The sequence below is a fragment of the Hemiscyllium ocellatum genome, chromosome 25 (assembly GCF_020745735.1).
Source record: "Hemiscyllium ocellatum isolate sHemOce1 chromosome 25, sHemOce1.pat.X.cur, whole genome shotgun sequence".
Classification (NCBI taxonomy): Eukaryota; Metazoa; Chordata; class Chondrichthyes; order Orectolobiformes; family Hemiscylliidae; genus Hemiscyllium; species Hemiscyllium ocellatum.
Window position 1 is genome coordinate 21,031,291 of NC_083425.1, and position 21,652 is coordinate 21,052,942.

The 21,652-nt window shown below is 35.3% G+C and overlaps 1 protein-coding gene across 6 annotated transcripts in view; it reads left to right on the forward strand.

Moving 5' to 3' along the window:
* The window catches only part of LOC132828015 (monocarboxylate transporter 7-like), a 33,428-nt gene extending 12,325 nt beyond the window's left edge, over window positions 1–21,103 (forward strand). The window contains exons 2-7 of one of the 6 annotated variants that reach the window (XM_060844899.1): window positions 2,648–2,923; window positions 4,522–4,650; window positions 11,817–11,960; window positions 13,615–13,743; window positions 15,438–16,244; window positions 17,761–21,103. In XM_060844899.1, the coding sequence (XP_060700882.1) occupies window positions 4,617–4,650; window positions 11,817–11,960; window positions 13,615–13,743; window positions 15,438–16,244; window positions 17,761–18,023 (1,377 nt within the window). In that variant the 5' untranslated portion in view covers window positions 2,648–2,923; window positions 4,522–4,616 and the 3' untranslated portion in view covers window positions 18,024–21,103. The remainder of the gene's footprint in view (window positions 1–2,647; window positions 2,924–4,521; window positions 4,651–11,816; window positions 11,961–13,614; window positions 13,744–15,437; window positions 16,245–17,760) is intronic. The other 5 variants (XR_009646066.1, XM_060844897.1, XM_060844898.1 and 2 more) reach the window with 5 other exon arrangements.
* Window positions 21,104–21,652: the final 549 nt, after the last annotated feature.

Here is a 21,652-nt window from a genome sequence, read left to right on the forward strand (position 1 = left end):
TCTTTTTGTTCCATCCTTCTAGAAAGTGACATCTTGTACCTTCATAAAGGAAGGAATTAAGTCAAATTCTTATGACAATGCAATGATGGCTATGCTAAACGATAAAGTAACTTTAGTAAGAGAAGCTGCTGCAACATTTAATTGCAACAATTTGTTACTTGCTTGTCATTTGGCAGCAGAACATGTAGGGCAACATAATATTGATTTTCATGGGCCAAAAACGTAATGATTTTCATTGTTCAACATAAATTTTGGATGTGTTTGTTTCCAGGGCACTCAATAATTAACATTGTTCTGGTATCATTGTAATCTATCGTTGGGTTACATCTAAAGTATATACAAATTTGGCAGAATCACCATGTACAATTGATCTTAATTCAACAAGTAAATAAAGGATCCTTCCACACACCTTCACTTTCCCAATAAGATGGTGGATGTTTTTGGGGTACCTTTGCTGTACCATGCTGTCTCCAATTACACCACTCTAATGGTTCATCTTCAATAGATCCTCAGTTGGGCTACCTTGTAAGTCGTGTGGATTGTTCTGAAATGTTATTAACATGAAGTATTGCAAAAAATCAGCTAAAGGATCAGAACAATCAAGAAAAGATGAACAGAATGGGTCTCTTTCCTTTTTGAATTGAGAAGATGAAGGGACATAATGGAGGTCTTTACCAAAACTTTCACATTTGAGTTGGCAGAGTTCTTCCACATGAAGGTGATGAAGACCAAAAGCTCAAAATAAAATGTATGTCAAAAATCAGATCTGTATTTCAGAGAAACATCTTTACCTGGAAAGGATTGAGAATTTGGACTCTGAATGACAGTAATTGGCACAATTAGTTTAGCTGCATTTGGGCAAAGGGCACATCAGAAGATTATGCTGAGTTAGACTGGGAAAGATAGGAGAAAGCTTAAGTAGACAGTTAATGGACTGGTTGACCCAAGTGGTCTGTTTCTTTACCATATATTCATATGTTAGAAACTTGCAGCCACATCTCAATTTTGTAATAGAATTCAAACTTGAGCACTGACGCAAAGTGACATTTGATCTGCTTGTAATGTGCTCACGGTCACAGTATTGTGTCCTGAAACACTAATTTATATGTAAACTTTCAAACCAAGTTTTGTTTTGTATGTAACAGGAACATTTTTGGTCTGGTCCATTAATCTGATATTGGCTGGTCTTTGCTACAACCTCCAGGTTCACCTTTTTAGATTTGAAGGTGTTAATAATGATTTTGCAGATTTATTGACTATGTCCTATTTGATGCTGTGTACTCTGATACAGTGAAATACGTGGAACAAACAGCAAGGCCTGAAGATCCATTAACAAAGTTACAAGTTTGAATTTAAAAGTCTGAAGCCATATGCTTTCTCAATAAAATGGAGAAAACCATGGAGAAAATAATCATCTCCTGCAGACTGGTCCAACCTGGGTTGTTTTGCAGCAATGTGTTTGTCAGTTAGTCCTTATTGCATTAAATTGGTGAGTTCAAAGCACTGAAGACAAAATTACAAAAATGCAATTCAAAATCCTGATGGAAAAATTACAGTGCTAGCCAAGGCCAGTCGCCTTTGATCTGAAACATTACCAAACACGAAAACAAAACAAAAACAATTCTCCAGTGTCAGTGTCCAAAGCAGTTTCCTTTCTTTTCTCCTCCACCTTTTTTCATTTCTTGTGACCTGATTCAGCTTCTCATTCCTCCACCATCTCTTTACTTGTAAAATTTATGTTTAATTTTATTTTTCTTTAAGATATATTTCTTTAAAATGTAAGTTGGCAAGTTAAAGTCCTACTGGCCAACAACTAAGGAAATGGTCCTGTAGATGAAATTTTGAATGCCACTTTAATTATATTTTCATCCCTTACATTTGGTATAATAGAGAAATAAAAATATATATACCGCAATGATGCATCTCACTATATTTTCCTGCACGTAATTTTTCACAACACTGAACTAGTAAGTGGAATAATCAAAAGTAACTAAATAAGAAAAAATACTTTTTCATTCAATATTATTACCTAGTTTTTGAGCTATGAAACTTCTTTTGTTTTTAACATTTGTACATTTCTCAACTTGCTCAAAACAAAACTTCTGACTCTCGTCAAGTTATTCCAAGTTAAATTTCAGATAGTAATACCAAGCAGATATGGTGCTGAAAACCGTGTTACATAACTTACTTTCTCCACAAAATATGTCTCAGTACTTTTTAACCCACACCTTTGTGGGTTAAAATTATTATGCAGTATATTGCCAAAGATTATTATGCAGTATATTGCCAAAGATTAAAGAAAAAAAAAATTAATGGCTGAGTTCTCAGTCAAAGCTAGATAAAATCTACCAGATTTTGATATACATTGTTGATTCCAGTGGAAAAGATTGTGGGGAAATGCAGCTTGAAATTATCTGGTACAGGAAAATATTATCAAAGCTGTTTACATGGTTAGGGATGCTTGTTATCTCCCAGAATAGTTGACTACAGTGGTTAACTTAGCTAAAATGTGTCATAATTGAATGTTATTTCAAAGTATCAAGTTCTGTCCAATGAAATTAAAAATATTAAACATTACTTTGCAAAGATTATTTATAAACATAAGATTTTTGTGTTTTTCTTTTCTTTTTAAATCTTTTTCCCACAGCAAAACAGGTTTCAGCTAGTGCCTGCTAAACATTCTCTTACTCCACTTCGGCTCAAGAATTTAGGTCACGAAAGAATCTGCTGAATCCCGTTTAAAGTGAAACGTTAACAAACGTCAACACTACCAGACAAAGAGAAGACTGAACAGCACTTCTGTGTACCAGTACAGTACCTAATGAACCACATGCAAACTAGGAAAAATCAAGAACAGTATAAAATTCATTGCAGTAATTCTGACAGCTGAAATCATAAAATGGAAGTCAGGGTTGGGATTATTGTAAGTTCTAATCCTTAATTTTATTAATCGGTGGACAGTGCAGCAATCAGGATGCAAATGTATTGCATGGAGATGATTCAGTTTTCTATTGTGCAGTGATTGAGGGAGTAGAGTTTGCAAATGTTTGGAACAACTTTATTATGCAGGATTTTCAATGTACTTCTATAAAAAGTTGTTACAAATCATTGGGAATGCGAGAGGAGAAAGAAACTGTGTTTGTTTTAAAAACGGATCATGTTGACCAGAACTGATGGATGTTTGTAGACGTAGTTGTGTGTAATTTGTTTAGATCCTTGGGGAACTTTGGAGATAGTGGTTTAGGCTCAAGAACCTCTAATTTTGCTGTGGTGAATCTGGCTGGCATGTCAGGAAACCAACTAAATCTGGTGATGCTTGAAAGGGCACTCCCTGCACCTGTTTCCCTTTCTTCTCTCTTCCACAAACCACTCTCTTTGCCCCACCCTCCCACCTTCAATTCATCGCCACCTTAATGCATCAGCCAAAATTAGCAAATCAGTTGAGTTGGTTTTCAAATTTGGCTTACTTGGAAAGGAGCACTGCAGCTATCAAATTGCTGATCATTCAAATTAAGGGCATTCAGAGGTTTGGATATTGCCTATTTTTAAAATGGTAAAATGCTGCAGTTTGTGCTCTTCTCCAAGGTCAGTGGAGATAAGTTAAGAATGATACTTTGATTTAGGAGCAAAGAAATAAAAGACAACTGCTTTTTAATTGTTTTCTTACTATTACAAGATGTGCCAGTACTGTGATTGATCTACAAGATTTTCACATTAGAAGGGATAAGTAGGCAGGAAAGTTGGACTTTGCTGCATAATCTCATAAAATCAAAATCAATTAACAAGTATCAAGACCTATTAGTGTTTTAATTTTTAAATTTACTGTCTTTTTTACTTTGCTGTAGAAATGCTATGTCTGTAAATTATTGTTCCACTTAAGATTTCATTGTAGAGTTTAGGGCAAATGTAATCTCTCTACCTAGTTAAACACTGCATTTTTAAAAAAAAAATCTCTCATTACTTTAGGGTAAACCTTTTTTATATGTCATTTTTGAAGTGCAGCCTTTAACCTTGGATAGGGGTAGTGACAAAACAAAATGTATATGATGAAGAACATGCCTATAATTTTGCAAGTGGAAAATTTTGTGCATTTTTGAATAAGCTATATGTGAATGAATGTTAACTTTTGTTTCATCACAATTTTAATTTTAAATTCTGATTGTCCACACTGAGTTGAGTGTGGTGGTGAGCATGAAGCCACAAAGCTTCTCCCCCATTAATGTATTTTGTTTTAACATAACCAAGTGCTCACTCACCCAACTGTCAGAACATTGGAATAGGAGCAGGATATTTATCTGCTCCTTCCTGCTTCAACATTATACTCTAACATGGCTGTGTATCTTAACTCCACCTATGTGCCAATGTCCATAGCTGTTGCTACACATATTTGATATGTTGTAACCTGTCCACTCCTATGCAGATTGGTTTAAAACAAATGTGTATAACATTCTGTACTTGAAAACTTGATGACAAATCAACTAATGTTTTATTTTTTTTCTCTCATATTTTCTTCCACCTCAGTTATTTTCATCCCTTCCCCTCTTTAGGTCCACTGTGCCATTCACTCTACTATAGAAGAGAAGGTGGACAGGCAATCTGCTCCCAGACCTCTAACAATGCCGCTCTGTAACTGGCTGCTAGGAGTTGTGCGTGAGTGGACCGGGGGAGTGGTGTGTCTGTGTGTGTGAGAGTGAATGTGTTTGTTACTACTTCCTGCCCTGTTATGAACCCATCTTTGTTTTTTTTCTCAAATGCTCCTGTGATCTCTCTCTCTGTCTCTCTCTCTCTCTTTTTCTTTGTTTGTTTGTTTGTTTCTTTCTTTCTCTCACTTGCTTTGTGAAGTTTTTCTGTGGGAATTATAAACACAATCCTACATTGTACTGCTTCCAGAACTATACAAGAACTCAAGTTCTACCATCAACAATCAATCAATCACTCTCCAAAGGACTACTACAAATATCAGCAGTACTCCTTATACAGTATTGCATCAACAGATATTAGATACAATAAATTAACTAATTGGATAATTAGTACCAGTGAGAAAACTTTACTTTTGTGGCAGCATAAACATTTCAGTTTTATTCCTTACCCCCAAATATAATTAGGCACACAATTAATATTCCTCACAGTGCATTTTACACAGTCAATATATATAAAGACATGTTTGTTGACCATCTGGAACAGTAGTGATAATCAACCAACACAAAACTAAATTAAAATAATTTTGCTTACTCTGTCCTACTGCTGCTTTTTCTGCAGCTGAATCCAAGATTACATCTTCCATCACTTCATGAAGAATATAAGCTTTCCAAATAAGTTTATTTGAAAATGTTGAAACTTGTATTTGGAAACTGGATTTCTGGAGCTGCTTCATATTCATTCCCCCTCCCAATCCTAACTGGCAATAGCTGAACCTAAATAAACATTGTTTCTCAGGTGCTGCACAGGTACACAAGGCATCCCAAATGGAGGGCATGAAATCCACTGGAGTGGGTAGTTAAACAATATTTTTTTACTCCAGCTGAAGTAGCATTTGGGTGCTTTGTAACATGCAAATAATGGGCCGAATGCTTTGTTGAGATACCCACTCCAACACTTGAGGTATTCGTACCAATATGATCCAAACCCAGAATCCACTGATACTAAGAAAGAAATTTACTGAATGTGGCAGTTACAAAAGTGCATGCTCACTAGCGATCATCATCTCGCCACTGTTTGTGATCATCACTTTCCCCACCATCCTACCTTATCCCAAATAGACTTTGCCTTGTTTCACCTTTCTTCCATTCTCCATCAAGCTGTATGGACCAATCACCATCAGCTACTGTAACAATAGCTTCATTTCTTTCCAGTCCTCTCCACTCTTTGCCAGAAGTCTTCAGTGCTAATTGTACTGGGTGACAAATTAATACTGTGGAAGATCCACAATTTCCTTGAACTGACATGGCCTCCGTGCATTTAATGAAGAAACTCTGCCTTTTTGGTTGTATCTACCATCAAAATAAATTAGGAATGATCTTGTCTTCCAGAGAACACTGCACACCAGAAGACAGTGTTTTACAGAGAGTTTGAATGCATTAGCCTTATTACTCTACATATCTCCCTTTTCATTCCACTAAATTTTACTTCATATTTGACCATCTAGAGATGGTTATATTTCTAGCACAATTCACAACATTTCCTAGTTTATTCCTTAACATTATCAATTTGTCAGCCAGATCTGTGATTAAATTCTGCTTTTGAGAATCCTTGACTGCCATTTCTACTTTGAGAGAGTTATAATAAAGGAAGCAGGATACTAACCTGCTCTAATATAATTTTTTCAATACTGAAATTTAGGAATTTAGTAAGTAAGCTTTTTCAGACCATGATTTAGAATTAATAGTAGTTGTGATTCACACACATTCTTGGATTTTGTTTACGAGCATTCATAATTCATAAAAATTAGAGGAAACATAAATTGCTATTATGGTTCACAAACTAAAGTACATCCAAATGTCACAGCAATTGACAACATTAACAGCACTGGATACTTACCATCTGCTGCTGAAAAATAAATAATAAAAAATACAAGCCTTTCCTCTCCAAAAAGGTATCTGTACTTCTGTTGTCCTTTATTTTCTCGTCTTGCCTTCTCTTTTAATCTGCCACTACTAACCAGCTGATATTGTCCACTGCCCAGCACTATCCTAATAATTACTAGCTTCTGTTGCCTTTTCACCCATATTTATTATTTCCACTCTTACTATCTTATCTTCACGCCATTTGGTGGAGGGGGAGGGTTGCAGTGGGGGCCTGCTTTAAAGTTTACGTGCTCACAGGCTCTCCTTCAGGCAATGGAAGTTTAAAGAGCTAACATTTAGCATTATTTCAAAACCTTGCTACTGCTTGATCTAAATCCATATGTCATGCAATAGACCTTCCCAGAAATTTGAAGAGCTGAGTCTGAACATCACCATTGACATGAACAAAAGATCTCACTCACTGTGTACATTTGAGAAAGGGCAATAGAAGAAAGGATGAATCTAGGAAGATACCAGGAGTTTTCTTCAACTAAATGTCCAGCATGCCTAACTAATCACACCAACAATAAACCAATAGAATAGTTTAGAACCAAATAGAATAGAACCAAAGCCAATAGAATGTTGCATCACATTGCCAAAATAGTTCAGTTCAAACAGGGAGTTGTCCAAAAATGCTTTGGGATATGTGTACAGTTCTGATTTTTTTTAGAAACGTACTAGAGGCATTGTACAGAAATTGCTACTACATTTTGTGATTTGAATATTAGTTGATAGATGTCCAGACTGTTGCAAAAACACTTCAAGGATTTCAATGTTAACCCAATCAACTTATATACTTCACTCTCCTAAACCATGATTAAAAGAGTAAGCAACAAATTAGTCATCCTTTCTAATAAAACCAAGTGAGATTATTAGTATGGTTCAAAATGCATTTGATAACATTGAACTAATGTTAAATTGATTGCTTGTGATATTGAGGGAATATTTCAGGTTTTGAGGTGAAGCAGAGTTAAAGGATAAGAGATACCTGGATCAGAGCATACAAAAATAATTTAAGGAATCTATTGTCTTGTCATATAATACTTATTTTGAAATGATTTGCCAGCATTGAAATAGCAAAACAAGCAGCAATCTAGAAGGGAGATAAGGAAACAATCAGAGCAAAAAAATTTCTTTGTGGTACTAACTGAAGAATGGGGGACATCAAACAAAAGAAAACTGCAAACAAAATTACAAATTGTTGGAAAAACTCAGTATGTCTGACAGAACTAATTCTGAAAAATGTGTTGCTGGAAAAGCGCAGCAGGTCAGGCAGCATCCAAGGAGCAGGAGAATCGACGTTTCGGGCATAAGCCCTTCTTCAGGAAATTCCTGAAGAAGGGCTTATGCCCGAAACGTCGATTCTCCTGCTCCTTGGATGCTGCCTGACCTGCTGAGCTTTTCCAGCAACACATTTTTCAGCTCTGATTTCCAGCATCTGCAGTCCTCACTTTCTCCCAGAACTAATTCTGAGGAAGGGTCACTGGACTGAAACAGTAACTCCACGTTTCTCTCCACAGATGCTGCCAGACTCACTGCGTTTCTCCAAAGTATTATTTTTGTTTAAGATTTCCAGTATCCACAGCTCTTGGTTTTACTTTGAAGAAACTGCAAAAGCTTAGCTGGATTGGATTTAATTTAGAAAAAGAGATTTAAGAGATAAAAGTGGACTTAGTTAGTTGGACTTTGTTCTGCATTTGTGCCCAGATATACACACACATGCACACAGTGATGTCACAAATCAAGTATACTAGGGTGTAGGTTTGCTCGCTGAGCTGTAGGTTTGATATCCAGACGTTTCATTACCTAGCTAGGTAACATCATCAGTGGCGACCTCCAAATGAAGTGAAGCTGTTGTCTCCTGCTTTCTATTCCATCCAGGAGAAAGATATAAATAGAAAGCAGGAGACAACAGCTTTGCTTCACGTGGAGGTCGCCACTGATGATGTTATCTAGCCAGATAATGAAATGTCTGGATATCAAACTTACAGCTCAGCGAGCAAACCTATACCCTAAACCTCAACCTGAACTACAAATCTTCACAAACCTTGCATTAAGTATATTACTTAAATAAATCCCTTTGTATGTGATCTTTCTGCAATTATACTGACTCAGCAATCCTCCTCAAATTTTAGCTCCATTTTCAGGCATAATGGAATATAGCCATTTTCTGGAGATTGATTGGCATTTTGACCATTTTAAAAGTACTTATTCTCATTGAGAACTTTTTTTTGTTTCTTTAAATGCATTCTTTTATAACCATCAGAATAAGTCATATTTAAAAAAAACTACAGCTTGTTGAACATGCTGGATCTAAAGTGCATGTCAGCTGGAAATATTTAAATAATACTGGAGCAAGAAATATATAGTGCTTTCTTTGGACTTAGTTACAACAGTGGGCAATTCTTAGAACATTTGGGTGAAATTTGACATTGCTAGTGAAGGTGCATTTTCAAACTTAGACCAGGGAAGAAATTCCTTATTAGTAATTTGTAATGGAAAAACAAATGATGTGCAGTATGTGCAAATTTAATATTTTTAGGTTAATTAGTAACAGTAAATATTTAAACTTTCACCTTAATGGTTATTTATCAAACATCTAAGTAGCTCAGTGCACAGTGCAGCAATGTGTACATTCATTACACAGGGGAAGTCTTATATATCAAGATTTTACACAATTTGGGGCATTTTCTAAAGTATTACTTTTTTTAAAAAAATCTTACTTGGGGAAGCAGTATGGCAAGCAATGCCAGTCATTGAGAAGGACTACATCCACTTGAAAACCAGAATTAGCCACATAAGCAAAGTGTTTGCATACTTGAAACCTCAACTGCATAGCTGGTTTGATGTAGTCAGTGTCCTTAACGGACCACCTGTTGGGGCCACAATCAACAAAGTTGAAGGAAGTTCTGACCACAGTCAATTGTTGCTGCAATGTCCATCTTGGAGATACTGCTGGAAATAGCCTAATCTTTAATTTTATGAGTGGTTTTCACTGCATAATGGGGCTGGCCATTTAGTCACAGGGTAACTCCTCTGTGAGTGTCTTGCTCTCAAAAGCAGGCATGCCTAAATGTCCAAGAATTGAGACTTGCAGGCCAAGAGATAGCCTAGAAACCCTTTTTGACTCATAACTTATTTTCACTCCAGGCTTGAAGGACCACTTTTGCTGCAGCAGTATAAACTTAATTTTGAGATTGCCAAATCTGTCATCAAGTGTTTTATGTTACAGGAACTGGCAAATAATTTGAGACTCACCTAACTGATTACATGTTGGATCCTTACAGCTGTACTGTTTGGTGTACATTTGGAAAAATGTCACTTAAACATATGAAGCAAAAATAGAACAAATTTGGTAGTATGGTCTACTAATAAAAGAAAATTGCTTTGTTGTACAACCACAAACAGCACTGTACTGAGCAAAATTACGAGCCTTTAATCTTTACCAGTAATAGCATGGTATTTCATTGTGTATTCCACCCATATGGGGCAGCTCTTGGCCACTTAGCAAAATGGCATGAAATCAACAACAGACAAGTGGGTGAACAGAACCTGCATTTCACCACTTCATTATTGCACATGTTACTCTTATTGTCATGTAAAATATATAAATGATTCAAGGACTCCTAAGTCCTAGTTTTAATTTTATTGGAAAACCTTTTAGTAATCAAAATTATCAATCTTAAAATGCTATCATTGTTACAGCTGTGCCAGTTTAACTGGAAGTGACATGGGTTCAGTGAATGCAACAAGTTCTGTTCCACAGATATGCCTACAAGTCAGTCACCAAGGCTGACCATGAACACAGCTTTCTTGAAATGGGTCTGAATGGTGGTTTAGGGAATATTAACCAAAAGCTTTTATTGAATACAGGCAATTCAGCAATTAAACTGTTTTATGTCTATACTAAATATGTCCCGAACGTTTTATACAATTACTTTTTTATAGGAAGGTCCTTTTTTTAATACATAGTTATACATTTTGTGGTAATACATCAAGATGCTTTGAAGTCACAGTTGATATTAGGATGGAGATGCAGATCAGTGTCAGTCAGTCTGTTTCTGTCACAAGATGTGGCATTGTCTTTTCTAATCTTATTACCCAAGAAAAGCACCCATTCTTGCACTGGAACTGCAAATTGACATGGGCATATTTCTTTCAAAAATTTAAAACTGTAACTCTTCTGGTAAAAATCAGTGGTGTTCTCTTGCTTTTAAAAAAAAATTGCTAGACTTGCAGTTTGTATAATTTTGTATAAACTGCAACAGGGATTGCTAAGTAAAATAATCCAGTTATATGGAATAATATTTTTTCTACTCTTCTTGAAATATTATCATTGTCTATGTATCTGCGACTTTATCTGTCTCCATCCTTTTCCACTGCAGACATCATCTTTTGTCATGTACTATTGCTTTTACATAATTATTGCCTCAAGATCTTCTACCAATTGGACCATTTATTGACCTTTGCCAAGCACTACTAGTGTTAGCACTAGGCCTATTTATGGACTTAAATGATTGCACTAATTGTACTTAAAGCAACTTGCTTTTATTATACAAGTACACTTCTCATGTAATACTCATAATTCAGCTCAAATTACTGTGCTAATTCCAAATATAACCCAAATTGGTAATACAAAAGATGTAATCTCTTTGTCTTACTGGTTCTTTTCTCTTCCAGTCTGTAGAACAAACTACAATTGTACTGTGTTGAAATCCTAGTGACAACACTTCCATGGAGTGCACTTCTCCATTATGTCTCCTCTTTTTCTTTCTGTATGACATCTAGATTTTCTCCAATACCCATTTTCATTTCTTACTCATTCTGTTCCTTTTGAATCTTCGAAATTTGTGACTGTGAGCTGTTGAATTCTCTTGCATTTTATTCCTGTGGCCTTTTCCCTTTCTAATGGCTTGTACTTTTCATTTTTGCTTAGGTCTTTCTTTCTTGCAGCAGAGTACTTGCAAAAGTATTGTGCAGGAAAGGTGCTTGTATTACAATAGCAAACAAAATTGCTGTCACAAAGAATACCAAAATAAAGGAAGGGTCCATACAAATAACTTGATATGAACATTTAACGTAAATGTCAGCACTTTGATCAATTTATTCAAACAGACATCTAGACTAAAGCCACATTTATATTTTATACAATAATGGAAACATTGGGAGTTTGGACTATTAATTAATTATCCAAACTGCAATTAAGCAGTACTAAATATATTTGTGCTTATGTTGCTTTATTTTTCTTTACAGCACCACTTTCCACAATACTAAGTAACCACTTTGGTTGCCGCCCAGTAGTAATGCTGGGTGGACTGCTCGTTAGTATGGGAATGATGGCGGCATCATTTGCACGATCAATTGTAGAAATGTACATTGCCATTGGAGTAGTCTCAGGTAACTGAAATGACTGTATGGATTTGACAGAAGGCTGCAACAGACAAAGCCTTGCAGCACTTTATATTCAAATTTAATAATTTTCTGTTGTTATCATATCTAAATTGACTGTAATGTCACCAGTCTTTTTCATCTAGAAAGATATTGAAAATTCTACCTAAATCAAAACTATAATACATATAGATTTAACTCTGGTTTCTTTAGTTTTACTTTCACATTTTAGTTTTGCTTTATGTTTCCTACATAAATACATCCTTAATTAATCAAGAAGATTGGTTGCTAATTTACAATTGCCAATCCCAACCTGAAACCAGCTGGTAGGAGCCAAAAAACTTCTACTCTATCAAGAGAACTGTTGCTAATCTTCATGCAATATGTTTCTCCCACCTATTATTTCGTCCCAGTCCCTTTCCCAAAATTCTTGATTTTGGCTATGCAGTGGGTGAGAGTGGGGATAGCACAAATAGTCCAGCCTATCCTTATATCTCATACCCTCTAATCCAGGCAGCATTCAGGTAAACCTCTTCTGCACCTTCTCCAAACCCTTCACAACCTTCCTGTAGTGTGATGATTGGAATTGAACACATACTGGAATTGAACTTTATAAAGCTGTAACATCACTTCCTGAGCCTTGTGCTCAATGCCCCAAAGAGGTCCTTGCAAAAACGCATCTCACTTTCTTAGCCAAAAAAACCTGATGAAATGTATGTGAGGCTTAATTTAAATTTGAATTGAGAAATTAACTAGAACAAGGGAGTGAGGCATCCAAAGTAGACAGTATTAAATTTACTTTTCGTACCTGGAACACTATGAAAAGAATTAAAGTGAATTCTGGTAGAGAGTGACATACTTTCAGGTGGTCTCAACAGAAGTATGATCATAACATTCTTCAGGAAAGTAACAGGGTACTACATTTTAAAATTAACAGTGCCTGTTTAATTCTCATAAACTGAAATATTGTGACATATTTCTGTTGGTTAAAGACTGGGTCTTCAGATTGCTCTTTAAATGTTAGCAGCCAGTAATAATTGTTTTAAAAACTTTAGAATGGAGAACAGCAAACTTTGTTTTAACCAGTACCCTATGAACAGCAATTTTGATAAACCAGCAAAAATTATGTACTTCAAATATGACATTCATGTATTATTGTTGTAGCTTTGAAAATTTATTTACCTCAATGTAAATATACTTGTTCAATCAAATGGCTGTAATAATGTATAACACTGATGTGTATACCCTTGATCCTACCCCCATATCACCTTAACAGATCAAGACACACAAATAGAAAGTGGGATAGAATATCAGCACTTCAACAAAGGCTCACAGATGACATGACTTAGCATGGGGACAAAATGTCTGAGGACAAAATGTCTGAGAACAAACTTACCAGTTCAGTGAGCAAACTTACAAACTGACACCCTCTGATTACATTTCTATTACTTAGTGTGTGTTTTTATATTGATAATGTGGACCTCTTGATTCTCTGGATATTTTGTCAATCCGCACACTCCTGGTCCTGTAGGTGCTGAATAATAAAAAGTTTGCTGCATATCTCAGACCTACTAAATACATACTTTACAAAAGTAAGTTAATTGCACATGTTAAATTCTGACATTGCAAGTTCATTGATTAGGTTATTTCTTTTCTAAAACAGGAGTAGGTTTCTGCCTCAGTTTCCTTCCTACAGTCACAATCCTCTCCCAGTACTTCGATAAATATCGTTCTCTTGTTATGGCTGTAGCATCCACAGGAGAATGTTTTGCTATCTTCACTTTTGCACCCGGTAAGTGTCTGAACTAACATTATAATTCTTAAATTGAGGCAAATTATTCATAGAATTGTTGGCTAATGAGCACAATGCAACTTTGCTGCAAAGATTTATTGTTCTTTACTTGATTTGGATGACTTGCAAAGATTAAGACGACTCATATGTAAATCAGAGCCAGATTCATTACTACTGGTCCTACCACCAATACTTACACATACTAACAAGTAACATATCAACCTACATTTCAAACCTTTTTGTATGGATTCACAATTGGATTAGATTTATATTCACCTGGAACTGAATTATCTGCTGATACCTATTGCTCTTCAGTGACGTGAAACAAGAGTTAATACCAAATGCTAAATAATAATAGTAACAAATTCCTCAACTTGAAATATCAATTGAGTGAAAGCAAGTGATTTAGGCTTGATCTTTTAAAACATACAATTTAGGAATTTCCCCCTGGGTTCAAGAAGGGTGGGACAAAGATCAGGAATTTATAGATCTTTTAAGAAATATGAACAATGTGACAAATACAAACTATTTAAATATAGTGAATACATCTGTATTGGATGGGTTCACTGAAGAAGTAAGAAGTTATTTATTCAGACCTAAAAAAAACACATTAGAGTACTTGTTAAATGTTGCAAAATATGGGAATCTACGGGAATCATTAAAAATTTCAGGACGAACATAAGAAATTAAAGTTTATTGAAACGTTCATACTTTAATTTATTGGATGGAAGTCTAGTTAGACTTCACGTAAAGCAATTCAGCAGGGATACATTGGCATTTGAAAGAATTACAGTGCAGATTTGCCAAATGATGCATGTACATAAAAGGAATAAATTTCAACATGATGTAGACTAAGCTTGCATTATCTTGTACAGAAGCTAAAGAGATTATTTTAAATTTTAAAATTGAAGGATTTGATTGGGTAGATGGACAGTTCACAAACATAATGCAAAACCTTAAAATTAGAGCCAGGCTCTTTAAAGACTAATATCAGGATGCACTTCTTCACAAAACTCATCTGCTGTTGAACTGTTCTTTTATGTTTGTTATCTCCAGCCATGATTTATAACAAAGTGCTTGTAGTAATCAGCACTTCAGCTGTAAACTTCAGCTTAGCCAAAACTTTGTTGTCAATTTCCCTACTCTCCAATTCCCATTCATACATTTCCTCTGTGTCACTTTCCCACCCAGTACTGCTTCAAAACCCGAATCTTTGAACTTGGAACCTTTTCAAGACTTTGGACCACCATAACTTTTTGACCTCCAACAGCCCTAAAGCGCTACACAAACTGTTCCAATGGTGCTTGTGCACTCAGGATATAATCCTCTGCAGAAATCCCTATATGTTTTCTTATAAAATGCTTCTTCAAAATTACCTCTGAATAAATCTTTGGTCACACATTCTAAAATATCCATAAGTGGCTTGGTATCAAGTGTTGTCTCCCAATACAGTAAAATATCATGGTGCAGGAATGTTAAAGGCTCTATTTAAATACACTTTTCTATCAGAAATCTGGAATGCTCTCCAAAAAACTTTTTGAGCCTAAGACAATTGAAAGTTCAAAACTAAGAAAGACAAACTCTTAATACTTGGGGATATGTTAAGGTAAAGATTAATCATGATATTACTGAATGGTTCTTCGCTTTGATCGAGAAGATAGTTGAATAATGAAGTTTTTTTTCCCTCTCTTTAGCTTTTACATTACTGAAGAACCATCTTGGGTGGAAAAATTGTCTCCTCATCATAGGTGCACTGCAGCTAAACATTGTTGTATGTGGAGCACTACTTCGGCCAATTGTTATCAGGAAAATTGAGAAAAAAAAAATGACTTTGGCCATGGAGACCAAGTATATGCTGGAGAATGAAGAAACATGTATGTCTATAGAATCTGTGGACTCGGGAGTGGAATCTTTATCTACCTCATGTGATAACTTGGACCATAGTAAAAAGTGTACAACAAATGAAACTCTCAAAGAAAATCTTCAAATGCTTCCAGATGGGAAGCTAAAATCAGAGAATCAGCCAAAGTTGCTTGACTTTTTAATTCTAAAAAACAAAAGCTTCATATTTTACGCACTTTTTGGTCTATTTGCTAGTTTGGGATTCTTTGCACCTCACCTCTACGTGATTCCCCTTAGCATTAGCTTAGGTATTGATGACTGGGCAGCATATATGTTGTCTGCTATGGCAGTTACAGAGGTGTTTGGTAGGTTCTCAGTTGGCTGTGTCCTAAATAAGCAGCCCATACGTAAGATTTACATTCAACTGATATGTGTAAGCCTACTGAGTATTACGTTGCTGTGCTTTCCTTTTGCGAAATGCTTATGGAGCCTTGTTACATGCAGCATGCTGTATGGATTCATGTTTGGCACTGTGGCTAGTACTCACATCCCAATGTTGGCAGAAGATGATGTCGTGGGAGTTGAGAAGATGCCATCTGCTATTGGAATCTACATCTTTATTCAGAGCTTTTCAGGACTTGCTGGCCCACCTATTGGAGGTATTGTTTTTGTTTTCATCACTATTGAATCATGCCCAAATTTCCATACCACCAGGATATAAACTGCATTGAAAGTAAAATGACACAGACTAGTCTAATTCAAAAGTAACTATCTCTAGAATCTCAATTATTTCTCTGTAACAATATATCTTCAGGAAGAAGCTGTGCACTTCCCCTTAAATAATTGCTCCAAAACACCAGAATATTTAAATTTAGAATATATGCTATGCAAAAAAAAATGCTGCCATAAAAATCCCAAAATAAGAACACTTTGAGTAAGTGACTAAGTTTATAGGTTATCATCAAATTAACGTTATACATCTTATTTTAAAATGATTAGAGATTTTCTTTCCTGTTTCACCCACTTTTTGTGTGAGATCACCACAGCACTGGTTGATCTCCCTTTTTATCTCCTCCTGTTGTATACCTTTTCCTCTTCCAGTCCTGTTGTTTCTTGTCATCACACCTTACAACTGGTCTTAGGCATACCTCTTCTTCCTCTTGGCACCTCCATCAATAGCATCACCACACTTTTTTCGCTCTCATCTTTATTCCCACTCACCATACTGCATCCTGTAGACTATTGCTATTGGTTTATTTAGTCTACTAATCTACACACCCTGTCTGCCACTATACTTGAGATACTCCAGCGTTTTTCATCCCAACCACATAACTCAATGTTACTTGTAAAAATTCTTGATAAGGCACTTCCTTGTTTCACTTCCTCAGTTGGATAATTAATGAAAATCATCTGAATAATGGAAATGTAAAAATACCTGATATGGAATTTGACAATAAACATTCTGTGAACTGTTTAGTGGAGCGCAGTCAATAATCTATCAGAACCAAATTCATACGAGCTTTGTAAAACCTTTACTCCAATTACAAATATATGCAGTTATTACAAATCAAAGCCTAAAAACTTTCCAGGCAATGCAATGAACTGCGTAAGAAATGTTCAGAAACAAAAACAGAAATTGCTAGAAAAGCTCAGCAGGTCTGACAGCATCTGTGGAGAGCAATCAGAATTAATGTTTCGGGTTGAATGACCGTTGCTCAGAACTGAGAAATGTTCAGTTATGCTGTTGAATGGTAATTATCCTACTGGTTCTTTAAAGAAAGCCTTTGAATGCCAATTAGGCAGTTTTCCTGGGAAGAGGCTTTAATTTCCAACTTACGTCCAAATAATCAACCATTAGAACCCAAAGGTTTCTTCTAACTGATGCTCTGAGGAGCTTATGCAATCCATGAAAGTCATTCCTGATCGTATTAGCAAATTGAAAAGTTGTATCTAAAAGCTTCATGTGCTTCTATCTCCAGTGCACTCATTTTGCAGTAAGTCCATGACTGCTTAAGCTGATCACTGTTTCATTTATATACTAATTTTTCTGCTCCATTTTATGTAAGTTGAATTTAATGTGACAATGTTTAGGTTACCAGTTTTTAAATCAGCTCGATACTACTGAAAAAATACAATTTGTAAAAGGTTAAGTTGACTCTTTTTTTCTGCTTTCAGGTTGGCTTGTTGATGTTACAGGCCAGAATTATGGATCTGCATTCTTCTTTTGTGGAATTGGCTTGAGTTTAGGTGCTTTTTTTCTAGCATTAGTTCGGCCATCTAAAAAAGGGTTTTGTCTGAGAAAACAACCTCCAGAGGTCGATCAGCAGCAGACAACACAGGAAACTCTCAGAAATGCAGTAGATGTGCCCGAAGACTTCCTAGATACAGACCTGAAGAAACCAGAAAGCTTACAGGATGACCTTCAAAACATTGCCTGAATAAACAGTCACACACCACCGAGTGTACCTTGCCTTTCAAAGGTATTCTGATTTATCCTGTCAGTTTCCTCTACTTGGCCACATATTTAATCTCCAACTTTCCCTATTCTCAATGGCAAAATTGCCTACTCACTTTGTCAAGGAATACTGCAAGAAACAAATATTTCACATTTACTATTTAATGAAACATACAGCTACAGCTGAACTGAACTAAAGATGCCCAGAAAATGAAAAAACTGAAAGCAGGAATATATTTATGTTTTCTTCTCAAGGTAAATTAATTATACGCCTTGATATTCTTGCTTTATATAGGATGATGATCAAAAAACATTTGACATGCTGGCCTAATTGTCCAAGCCACTGATCAAATGTTGTGTTCCAAAAAATTTTTCTTTTGAGTCTATCAACTATTTCTTTCTTTACTCAGACTACAAGATGGACCAAAATGAAATATTTTAAATGGAGCATTTCATTTTACCTTTGGAGTGGGGGGATATGTTGGAGGGAAGACGGAGGAAATGCACAACTCTGGGGTAATCATTAATGGAAAAAAACTGCAAATTGTGGACAATTAATTTATCATCTATGCGATGCATGGTGATCAAAACTTGAAAGCCATTATGGAGCTAATATGCAGATGGGGTAAAGTTCAATTTTACCACCCTATAGTATGCAAAACACATACAAGTTTCTGAGTTTTAAAGAGATTTAAAATTACTACACAGAAGTCAAAATGCTTGTTGTAGACTTCTCATTCTTCAAATAGTTTCTTCTACACTCTAAACAACTCTTTTGGCTCCTAATTTTTCTAAAGCCAGTATTACATCAAAAACTTGAATATTGTAACCATATCTAGGACACTCTTTGATCACTCCTTATTCACTCCTGGATTGGATACAAGAAGAGTCCTTGATATGTAAAAACTTATGGTTCGCAAACTTTCTCTGACCAATCCAACTTTACTTTCGTTGATTATCAATTCCATGTGCTTCTCTTAGGACTTAAAATACATTTAAAAACTTAAATATTGAATTCTGCAAGCTCTTCACCTTCCTTCCATCCCCACCCAAAAAAAAGTTTTGTTATCCTTTGCTGCATTACATATAGGGCCTATGTTATTGTCAGTAAGTTACTGTTTACAGTGCTAATGATTGCACATTTTTGATATTTCAGAAAATGAGTACATGGTGAACAAAATTGTACCTACACTGGAAATACTTATGCAGAGAATAAGAGGCTCCCTCGTATTCACTTAATCATCGCGTATATAATGTTAGGATTCAAAATGCAGTAGATTTGAGACCTTTGTGGTATTAAGAACGAACTGCTACCTAAAAGCAAAATAATGCAAATTCTGACTTTTCTTGCCATTCATCATACATAGTACCCTGTGTCTGTGTGTGTAGATAAAAAAGCCAATGAATTAAATTTGAATTACTGTATTTTTTTTTAAAACAGTTTCCGATTTAGGTTATTCAGTCAAATTATAAATGAGTGATACACATCAGCGCTAAACAATCACAAAGTCATATTTTCCCTCATCTAAAATTAGTGGGAGTGCTTTAAATATTTGGCACTAGTTGGAAGAATTCTTTCTCACATCTGTGTGCTATAATATTGAGATTGTGGCATTATAAGCAAATGTGGAAAAGGAATCAGGCAAAATTCTACGGATGTAATTTGAATATTGGTAAACCAAAAGATTAAGATCCTTTACAAATGTCCATCTCTGAGATGATTAACTCTGTGCAGCTGCAAATATGTATACACACTAACGATATTAAGCAAATCCCATTTACACAGTTGCAGGGGGATCTTGACTGTCCAGCCAGGGCAGGGTGACATTACTTCCAGCAATAGGAAACTTTATGGGGACCACAAAAGATACAGATAGCGTATAACATGTTTGATCAGGAAGCATCAATAACTACAGTGGACAACTGTCTTTTTCATCTTTAATACTAAATGCACAGTTAAATTCTTTGATGTGAACACTTTCCAAATAACTAAACTGCAAAATAAGTATCATGCATAAAACGTGTTACATTACAAAATGGGGTTGAAAACAAAAACATAATCACTGATTTCTATTCTGGCATGAAGACCTCATTCTAGGGACTCCCTTTTTACCTGGTCATAATGTGATTTCTTTATTGGGCTTGCCCCATGCACCCAGAGAGTGCTCCACAAAAGTAATGGGGCTTTGATTTTGAACTTTCCCTAAGAGCTGTTCTAGACATGAAACTCAAGACCACTGGGGTAAAGTCTGTTCCAGAATACATCAAAATATTCCCTGTAAATGATGACACACTAGCAGAGACAAGAAATCACTCAAAGGTTTTTGCATCAATAACTATTAAAATTACATAATTTAAGTTCTAGCTATATACTGGGTAAAATAATGGATTCAGAATATCTTTATCTTAGATTCAATTAAACAAATTTGAATGATTAAATCTTAATTCGTTTATTCCATCAATGACATCTGCACTAGTTGAAAAATTTATGACAAAGGCTTTTCTATTTTACTGGCAGAAAAGAAAAACATTGCATGTCAAAATCAAAGACCTGTTTAAATTCCCAAAAATTGGCAATCACTGCCAAATTAGTGATTGCAGAACTCTGTTTAAACATTGAAAGGTTCATCACTCAAGAAAGAAAAATCAATGTATGGTATAGTCTTAATTGTTCTGACACCTCTTGCACTCCAATTTTGATACTGCGTGTTTGTAATCTGAATTGTATATTTACTGTACAAGATATTTCATATAGCGTATCAAAAGTATTCAGGTGATATAATGTTAAGCTTGAATGATTTGTGATGCAAGTTATTAGGATTAAACAAATACTGGTAACTAGCAATCTGAAGGATGTAACTAGGTTATCTAAAGGAACAACTGAATGAAACTGCAACTAACATTTTTAAAATCATGATAAATTGAGGCAATCTAGTTTAAGAAATACCAGCAAATTAGGTTCAAACAAAATGTTGCCAAAACTTTGGTCACTGTAACTTATGCTCTCTAACATTCAATTTGTTCAGCCCCAATAACTTAAAAGTAGTTTAAATGTTTTAAGATTGCTGCATATCTGTAATTTTCATTAAAAGTTATTTTTTAAAAAAAACTTATGATTTATTATTTTTCAAATTTCAAGAGTTCAATGGTTTAATGAATTTGTTAAAGAACAAATGCACATTGAATGGAGAAAAACATCCCAACGCATTTCATTCAAGAGAAGTGAGCAATGAGTATATGTGGACAAGTTAGGAAGTAATAACAGCAAAGGGTAAAATGGATTTATTCTGAGATGGTGCAGAAGGCAAGGAAACAAGAATTTATATAGAACATTTTAAAAGCTTACATTTATAAACAAAGTAGTAGTGCCTTTAGCAACATGAATGTCCCAAAACATTTTCTAGCTAATCAAGTACTTTCTGAAAGATTGCCCCTGTTGTGATGTAGTAAGCACAGCAGTCAATTTGCATACAACTATCTCCCACAAATAACAATGCAATATTGTTGCTCAGAAGGGAAGGGGAGAGAGGAGCAGAGCATTAGTCATTAGTCCATAGTTAGGGGGACAGACAGGAGGTTCTCTGGGAACAAGAGAGACTCATGGTTGGTGTG